Source organism: Macadamia integrifolia, unplaced genomic scaffold, assembly GCF_013358625.1.
Source record: "Macadamia integrifolia cultivar HAES 741 unplaced genomic scaffold, SCU_Mint_v3 scaffold1073, whole genome shotgun sequence".
Taxonomy (NCBI): domain Eukaryota; kingdom Viridiplantae; phylum Streptophyta; class Magnoliopsida; order Proteales; family Proteaceae; genus Macadamia; species Macadamia integrifolia.
In genome coordinates this window covers 90,430-100,467 of record NW_024868075.1, presented here as the reverse complement: position 1 = coordinate 100,467, position 10,038 = coordinate 90,430, and the positions used below count along the sequence as shown (strand labels likewise).

Genomic DNA, 10,038 nt, shown 5'->3' with positions numbered 1-10,038 from the left:
CGCCCCGAGCATTGGAAAAAAATGTTTAGATAGATTAAATTATCATATCCCATGGTTGTAGATTCCTAGGGGGAAAAGAAATATAAGCTTTTCTTGTTGACCCAAATTTCCAACTTTTTCCAGAGGATGCGTGTTTGGGTTACTGTTCCCTGATTTGCGTGTTTGGGTTACTGTTCTCTCTCTCTCTCTCTCACAGAGTGTTTGAAAGCAGTTAATGAAGATTGAAGAGTAAAGAGAGGTGGTTGAGTTATTTGTTTTTTGGTAAGATGGTTGGGGTAAATGTTATTGAAGCATTAATACCATCACCCAAGCCATCTACTTGTAATTATTAAGAGTGGGCTTAGATGATCAACAGTTACAATTTAATCAAATGTCTTTCTTGGTTACCCTATATTTCATTATTGTCCATGGATTAATGTGTGAGTATGTTACGATGTCGTATAAATCATATGGGGGTTAATCATACAGTGATTATTAAAGGGGTTTAGTGTGGGTTGATATGATTTTGAGTTCTTTCTATTTGTAAACCAATTTATATGGTTGAGTTCTCCGAATGTTTGTATCAAAGCATTCAATTCTCGAATTAAAACCTTGCATGGAAGGGATTTGGAGTAAGTTGATATAATCTTAGGTTCTCTCACGTACCTTGTAAGCCGATTTATATGGTTGAGTTCTCCAAAAATTAGTATTAGTGATATCAGAGTAGTTGATCATCAGTTTCAACCCTCGCACTAGAAAAATGACTTGGAGCCAAAGTGAAGTCTCTGGAAAATGATTACTTGCCACAAAGCAAAGATCTGGTGTAGACTGTAGCCCTTAGAAATGGTTACCTGATTTGAAATAATCCGTTGTAAACATTGATTTAGGAATATGATGGTACGATTTCCTTCATCTTGTAAGTCAATTTACATATTCGAATTCTCCCAAAATTTCTATCAGAATATAAGACTTGAAGACCCATTTTCAAAGATAAATCTATTAGGTGTGAAATATTCTCTAAATCTCCTTTCATGGCAAAGAAGCATTACTATTTTTTTTCTTTTTTATTGAAGCATGACTACTTGTTTGGTGGCAGTTGATAACAATCAAACCAACCTTACTTCTATTTTTAAAATGGAGCATAACCTTCCAACCCCTTGTTAGATGTGTCTTGAGAAGGTTACAGCAACTAGAAGGATATCACATGTTGCCCCCATCATAAATCCTAATTTATACAAACTCATTTGATGGGCAAAACTACTAAGTTTTAGAATATTGAAATGCCAATGATTAGTATCTTAAGAACAAGAGTCCAGTAGAGACAATATCGAATAAACATTGTATTATAAGAGGGTGGACTTCTTAACTAAAAAAAAAAAAAAGTGGGTAGACTCATTAGAAAATTAATCAATTTAAGTACAGCAGAAACATTTAAGAGTGAGGGCTTTCAGCATTTTTTAAAATTATTTGAATGTATTGTCTCAGGATGATGGTGTTCATAACTGAAATTTAAAATGAAAAATTTTCAGTCCTCAATTTAATAAAATACATGTCTTGTGGGACATGCATTCTATTATATATCCATTGATTCATTACTTGACAAATTTCGTTTGAATTAAAACTTAACACATAAGTTAGGGATCTTGAGGTCTACGTATCCATGAGCTTTTAGTCTCATCTAACCTATAATGTGGTAGATCTAGATCCGTATCAAGGAGATTCTCTCTTTGACGTTCATCTTGGAAAACCAAGTCTTGGTCTTGTAAATTGCATTTTTTTTTGTTGAGTTCATCCGTATTTGGACCTGATTATTTCATATTTTAATTTGTTTCATACATCCACATATAATAGATAGATAGATAATATTATATTTCTGGGAATAGTAGTTGGCATGCCTACTCACATTTGATTTCTTTATTATATTTTCTCTCTTCATGAAAATGAATAAAAAAATCTATGTGTGTAGGCGTTTCTTACAACTCATGATCAAGGAACCCTTTCTCTATATTTACATGCAAACCTAGTCATATTTATCCCCATTCCTAATCTTATCAAATATGGCCCAAATTTTTTTTTGGGTTCAAGGTACTGTTGGTGTATGATGTTTTGTATTCCGTCGCAGTTTAATCCAGGGAGTATTAGTACAGCACTTAGACAGGCAGGACGGCGATCCCACTAGCCGATTAGCGGGCCGTGGGGGTTGCAAGGGGGGCAGGACCCCCCTGCATAGCAGGGGGTGTAGGGGGGCGCAACCCCCGCTCGAATTTTTTATTTTGAGGGTAATTGTAGTTTAATCCGGATTAGGGTTTTTTCGCTATATATTTGTAGCAAGGGTTTCTTTCTCTGTAATGCAAGCAATACTGAGAGGTGTGAGGATGAACGCTAACCCTATTCTCCATTGACAGTGAAGCAGGATCTCATCTCACCGGGGACGTAGGCAACCTTGCCGAACCTCATAAAATCCATGTGCATTGTTTGTTTTGTTTTTCCATTATCTTCTACATCGTTTTAGGGTTGTGTTTCTACAAGTATTGCCTCCTTAATTTATCTAAACAAAAAAAAATACTTCGACATATTTATAGGCAAAAGTTTCTCTAGTCTGTAGACCAGTTAATGCCTTAATGGGGGTACCTGGTATGGACATCTAATTTTTCTATGTCAGAGAATCAAATGATAAATTCGACCATTGGAAATTTGGGAGTGAATGTTTGAATTGCACATTGATATTGTTTACCAAATCGAATCAAACTGTTTAAACAAGAAATGATCAATCAATTATTAATCAGTTTGGCTTTGATATTAAGAAGTGAAACCTTGAATTATTTATTCATAAAAAAAAAAAAAAAAAGGAAGTGAAACCATTTATTTGATAGTTCAAATTTGAATTTAAGAAGTGAAACCGTTTAATCCGTCACTTTTGAATCGATTAGAACCAGAATGATAATGAACCGATTATACATATTAAACCAATAAAAAACTTCGTAGCCTTAGTATACTAGATACGCTCTCTTATGTTTTGTGGTTGATTTAAATCATGAATATTAATTTGATTTTTTTTTTTAAATTTCTTACGTCACAATTTAAGCCTAGATGTTGTGGTTGAAGAGCAGTTGCATCAGATTTCTTTATTGGACTTCAAAAATAGGATCATTTCCTATTGACCTCAAAATTGTTAACTCGAATTGAGAACTAAATCAAAACTAATGAAAATCATTTAACTGAAATCATTTGTTAATTGGTTTCAAAGAATCATTTAATAAATGGTTTAGCTTTGATTTCTACCCTTCACCCTTTGTACCAAGCCAAAATCAAACAAATTAATTGAAACTAAACCGATTATCACCTTTAGTTAGGAGGTGATCTATATTTACCACATATCAAATTGACGACTTAAATTTCATCATGTACCCTCCTATATTAATATGCATTCACATGTAGGAATCGAATTCTATCTAGTGGCATTGGAAGCTCAACGCACATTTGATGGATAGGGAGACTGGGACACAAACTCCAACACCCAAGCACAACCCTCAAGTCCTCCCAGTTGTTAGATGCACACTAGGCCTCCAGTGCCACTAGAGAAAATTTGAATCCTCCCATATAAATCCATGCACACCAAATAAATGGGAGTCCATCCTCTACAGCGAGTGATGAGGTACGATATACATTGAACAACTTAAAGTATCTAAACATACAGTCAAAGGGACTCTCAACCACCAAATGCTTATTACACCAATGACAAACGCAGATGATTTTCACACCCAAATAAACTCCAATCAAAATCAAATGACCCCAATACCCCTCATATCTCAATCTTCCCTTTGATTGAGTTGCTAGCCGTGTACAATTTTTTCCGAAAAGTAAAAAAAGCCTCATACCACCTAGACCATGTGAATGTGGGACCCTTGGGAGCTTTGGTCCTCGTGAGAGTATAGAATGGGCATCTCCTTGAAATGGTGTACAGCAATTATATGACACTGAAACGGAATTTCAAAACACTGGCTGGCTGTCAGTGTCACAGGACAAACGCTGTTCTGAATCTTCTGACCTATAATTAATAACCTTCCCAAACAGCCCTTATTATTAATTATTATTATAATTTTATTTATTTTAGCAGTTATTTCCACTTAAATCGAATTTGAATCAAATTATTGATATCAAATCAAACGTGAATCGAAAAAAATCCAACCAATTTAGATATGGTTCTTAGTGATAATTTTGAAACTATAAAAAAATATTTAAATTCTATTTATATATTTTATGGCCAATAGTACCTTATTATATTCATAAAAAACATAAATATATGTCCATTGCACAGGCAAATAAAAGAACATCTTCACCCGAAATCGACATTAAACACTTTTTGGGAAATTTCTTCCAAATCACTGATTTGACTATTAAAATTGTGAACATCAGGTTCTAGATCCAAATGGTAGTCTCAGGAACCTTCACTATTGTTCTTAAGAAATGGCTTGGTCTAGCCCATTTCTCGAAAGATGTTTTTATTGGATCCCTTTACGTGATGATAGTATAGTCTTGTTGCATCTACGGTGTCTTGACATAGACACATACTTCTTGGTGTCATTCTTTCTTCCATATTTTATGTTGCTTCCAATCAAAATCAAACCAATTTACACCCTTTCAAAGGGTATTTAAATCATTTCTATTAGGCGGTTTAATAATTTAGAATACTCTAATTATATGTCTCAACCTTCCTTAATAAAACTGTAGGTCCCAAAAAAATTTGTGGGCCCCACTAACATGTGCCAGCTTTTCCGCTTTCGCTCCCTCTCTCTGCAGTAAACGCAAACACCATCACAAAACATCTCTCGCTCGCTCGCTCGCTCTCTCTTCATTTCTATCCTTTCTTCCTTTATCTCCGCCGCTTTCTGTGCAATCTAAAATCTCCAATCTTTTCTTTCTCTTCCTTCTGCAACCTCCCTCGAGCAAGACACAATGCCGGCTTGAACTGTTAGAGAACCGTCTCTGCAAAAATTTGTCTGAAGAATTTTTTTTTTTAGGGGTAATTGGTGTTGGCATTTCAAGATGGGGAAGATGAAGAAAACCCATCTGGGAAATGTAGTTCTGAAGCTTTTTCTTCTAGTTTTTATTTCAGTGCTTGTTCCGGTAAAGTCGGTGACGGACACAGGAGATGCCGCAGTGATGATGGCTTTGAAGAAGAGTTTGGACCCTCCGGAGTCCCTTGGATGGACTGACCCAGATCCTTGTCAGTGGAGTCATGTGGGTTGCTCCTCGGATGAAAGGATAACTCGGATTCAGATTGGAAACCAGGGTCTCTCAGGGACTCTTCCTTCTGGTCTCCAAAATCTCACCGCCTTGCAGCGTTTAGAGTTGATGGGTAACAATATTGCAGGTCCTCTTCCAAGCTTGAGTGGGTTGAGTTCGTTACAGGTTTTGCTTCTTAGTGAGAATAAGTTCTCTTACATTCCAGCGGATTTCTTTTCTGGGCTTTCATCTCTTCAAGTTGTTAATTTAGACAAAAACCCCTTTTCTGCTTGGGCGATTCCTGATAGTCTTAAGAGTGCAACCAGTATTGCGAACTTCTCTGCTAATACAGCCAACATTACGGGGACGATTCCTGATTTTGTTGGGGGAACTGGCCTTCCGAGCTTGACGAACCTGCATTTAGCTTTCAATAACCTCCAAGGTGGGCTACCGGCGAGTTTCGCCGGATCTTTGATTCAGACTCTATGGCTGAATGGGCAGTCGACAACGCTCAACGGAAGCCTTCAGGTTCTACAGAACATGACCTCCCTCACGGAGGTCTGGCTGCACTCAAATGCTTTTACAGGGCCTCTGCCAGATTTATCTGGGTTGAAAAATTTACAGAGCTTCAGCGTTAGGGACAACCAGTTGACGGGTCCTGTTCCTCATTCTCTGGTTTCTCTTTCATCGTTGAAGATTGTGAATTTAACTAATAATTTACTTCAAGGGCCTACTCCAAAGTTTTCAAGTTCTGTTGCAGTGGATATGGCTGGTTTAAATAGCTTCTGTTTGCCCACACCAGGAGCTGCCTGCGATTCTCGTGTGAATGCATTACTCTCTATCGCCCAAGACATGGGTTACCCAGTCAAATTTGCACAAAATTGGCAGGGAAACGATCCTTGTACTCCATGGTTCGGAATTACTTGCAACAGTAATAACATCTCTGTGATTAATTTTCAGAAAATGGGTCTCACGGGTATGATCTCTCCCGACTTCTCTAAATTTCAATCTTTGCAAAAGTTGATTCTTGCGGACAATAATCTCTCTGGTACCATTCCGCTGGAGCTTACAACTCTGCCTAGTCTTACTGAACTTGATGTGTCAAACAATCAGCTTTCTGGGCAAGTACCAAAATTTAGAAGCAATACTGATGTAAAAACGAATGGCAACCCAAACATCGGGAAGATCGTCCCACCTCCATCCCCAGGTGGGGGTTCATCCGGCCCATCACCTGGTGATAGTAGTGGTAGTACAAATGGAACAAGCGGTGGTGGCCGGAGTACAAACGGTGGCAAATCTTCAGTCCCCGTTGGAGTTGTTGCGGGTTCAGTAATCGGTGGTGTCTGTCTGGTTTTCTTGGCTGGGTTGTTGGTCTTCTGTCTTTACAGGAGAAAGCAAAAGCGGTTTGGTAGAGTACAGAGCCCCAATGCGATGGTGGTTCATCCTCAAAATTCTGGTTCTGATCCGGGGATGGTGAAGATCACAGTTGGCGGACCAAGTGCCAATGGGGCCTCAAGTGAAAGCTACAGCCAGACAAGCAGTGGCCCGAGTGACATTCATATGGTTGAAACAGGAAACATGGTGATTTCCATTCAAGTCTTAAGGAATGTGACTAACAATTTTAGCGAAGAGAACATATTGGGACGAGGAGGTTTTGGGACAGTGTACAAAGGTGAACTGCACGATGGTACCAAAATTGCGGTGAAGCGAATGGAAACTGGTATATTGACTGAGAAGGGATTGACAGAATTTAAGTCTGAGATTGCTGTTCTTACCAAGGTCCGGCACCGACATCTGGTAGCCCTTCTTGGGTATTGTTTGGATGGAAATGAGAGGCTTCTTGTATATGAGTACATGCCTCAGGGAACTCTCAGCAGGCATCTTTTCGGCTGGAAAGAAGAAGAGTTAATGCCACTGGAGTGGACAAAAAGGTTGAGCATTGCCCTGGATGTGGCTAGGGGTGTTGAGTATCTGCATGGTTTAGCCCATCAAAGCTTCATTCACAGGGACCTAAAGCCGTCAAACATTCTTCTAGGAGATGATATGAGGGCTAAGGTAGCAGATTTTGGCCTTGTCCGTCTTGCGCCTGAAGGGAAAGCCTCTATTGAGACAAGACTTGCAGGAACCTTTGGGTATCTTGCTCCAGAGTATGCAGGTAATTTACGTTCTCTCCTTATTTGGGTTAGAAGTCTTAGAATGATTATGGTCTACTTTTACAACATAGTGATGCTTAAATGAACTGAAAGGCTGGGTTGAGATGGATTTAGTAATTTGGTCATTTGGTGGATAAACAACAGGCATATGGCAAACTTTATCATTGAACACTTAACACAGTATTATGCGTTACTTTTGTTACTTTGTTCTGTTTTCCATTCCATCATCTCAGAATTGATTGGACACAATATGTGCAATTGGCTTTTATGGTTATGAAACTTTGGAAGAATAGGTAGTAGAGTTGGATGATATTTCTTCATTTAGAGTTGAATGAACATATTACATTATTTTGAGAATGAATGTATCATTTGTACAGTTTACTCATTCATGAGTGATGAAATGGTTCTGTGATTGATAATAATCACAGTGAATATCATCTATACTAATGGACTAACTGTTTACCATCCAGTGTGATTCATCTCCTCTGATCAGGACCTTCAGTGACTTTATCAATTGGGACCTCCTTAATTTGCAATACTATGATTCACGTTATCTTCTTCTTCTTCTTCTTCTTCTTCTTTATTTTTTTACTCGTTTTTTTTTAGCACCAGTACTTTTACAATATGCAATTGTCCCACTCTCACCACCTAACAAGTAGTTGTCTTTCTCATGGTTGGTTATTTGTTAAATGAAATGGTTCTCACAGTAGTTGTCTTGCTCATGCTTGGTCATTTGTTGAACTCTTAACATCAAAATCAGGTGCTCTGAGTGCTCTGAAAATATATCAAATGGTTGACATAATATTCACTTGGGCATGGTTGTAGTAGTATCTTGTTCGCCGGCCGACCGCTGTGAGCTGACTCTTGTAATTTGTCTTTCATCAACCTTTGTTTCTATGCTATTATAACCCGAGACTTTCTCAGTGGCTACTTTGGACAAAATTTTGATGAATTTTGTTTTTCTGTTCGTTATAGTTTTGTATTATAAAGTGATTTTAGCAGATGGTTGTGTTTGGACAAGGGTTTTCAGTGAATCTCTTTTAATACCACACTGACTTAGAAATGATGTCTCTTGACTAATTTGATTGACAGTGACGGGGCGAGTAACTACCAAGGCCGATGTCTTCAGCTTTGGTGTGGTCTTGATGGAGCTTATCTCAGGGAGGAAGGCCCTTGATGAAACCCAGCCTGAAGATAGCATGCACCTGGTAACTTGGTTCAGGAGAATGCAGGTCAACAAGGATACGTTCCGGAAGTCCATAGATCCCATAATCGACCTCAATGAGGAGACACTTGCCAGCGTCAGCACTGTTGCTGAGTTGGCAGGCCACTGTTGTGCAAGGGAGCCACATCAAAGGCCCGAGATGGGACATGTTGTCAATGTTCTATCATCTCTAGCTGAGGTATGGAAGCCATCAGACCAAGACTCCGAGGACATCTATGGCATCGACCTCGACATGACCCTACCACAGGCCCTTAAGAAGTGGCAAGCATTTGAGGGAAATAGTGGCATGGACACATCATCATACAGTACCAGCATGGACAACACACAGACCAGCATACCCACCAGACCTTCTGGATTTGCAGAGTCATTTACATCTGCTGATGGAAGGTGAGGGAAGGAGATGGACAGAGAAAAATATTGGGCTCATAGTGATTGTTAACTCATGAATCATTAGAGCTCTGCTTTGTTTATTCCATGTGCTTCTCTTCTACTTTTTATCTTAGTTAGATCTTCTTGTAATTTGTAAGGGTTTGTTCTTTCCTTTTTATTCTCTTTTTTCATGTTTCAAGGGGGGTCCCTCTGTTGGGATGTTATTGTCTGATATTTGGAGTGTGGACTGTCTTTTTTAACTTAAAAAAAGTTTCTTATAGGGGGAGGGGTTGTTTGGTTGATGTTTTGCCCTTCTTGAAATGCAAAATCTACAGAAAGATATACTTGAAAGAAGAGGATGCCATCAGCCATCTTATATTTTCTGCATTCCATTCCTTTCCACACATATTGTGTGGTCCCATTTATGACCTTGACTGCCTCATTCCCTCCAAATTTTGAAAAGCAAATTCTCAGCTCTACTCTAGCCCTGTCTGGATAACCAAGCCATTCTATGGATCAGGGTTCCGGATATCTTTGTGTGCCACGTGTTTTTTGATAATAGAATGAGGACCCACTGAGTCCATAAGTAATTTTTTTTTTTTTTCTTAAGGTTAGAAATTCAGCTTTTAAACATGGTTCTAGGTTTATTTATCATATCAGGCTATACATTGATATGTATTATTGGTATTAGAAAAAATTTTGGGCTAGTGTTTTTTGTCAGATAGCGGCCTCTACATCAGACAATGATGTAGGGGCACAATGATTATTGTGCACCCCTTGTGTTTGCGGTGCAAGGACAGTTCTCAGACTAAAAGAGCTTATTCAGTTATAAAATCAATATAGATATATATCAGTTCTTAGATGTTTTTGCCCTCAAAAATATGATATTAATATTATGTTGATTATTTTATTCTCTATTTGTATCATACAATCAATTTAATATTGTCCGAGTATTAATATTAGTGTTGAAGGCACAGATGCGAATATTGATCAGTCCAATATCGATTCCTAAAACTTGCTAGAACCCTCTCTTTTTTCTCCTTCAAATAAATCGAAATGATTTAAGATTTTCTATTTGGAATCATG

General features: G+C 38.2%; 1 protein-coding gene across 1 annotated transcript; it reads left to right on the top strand.

The window, feature by feature from the left end:
* Positions 1-4,785: 4,785 nt before the first annotated feature.
* LOC122062573 (receptor protein kinase TMK1-like) lies at positions 4,786-9,232 on the top strand. The gene is made up of 2 exons (XM_042626194.1): positions 4,786-7,360; positions 8,451-9,232. The coding sequence occupies exons 1-2, from the start codon at positions 5,026-5,028 to the stop codon at positions 8,972-8,974; spliced, it is 2,859 nt and encodes a 952-aa protein (XP_042482128.1). The 5' UTR covers positions 4,786-5,025; the 3' UTR covers positions 8,975-9,232.
* The last annotated feature ends 806 nt before the right edge of the window (positions 9,233-10,038 follow it).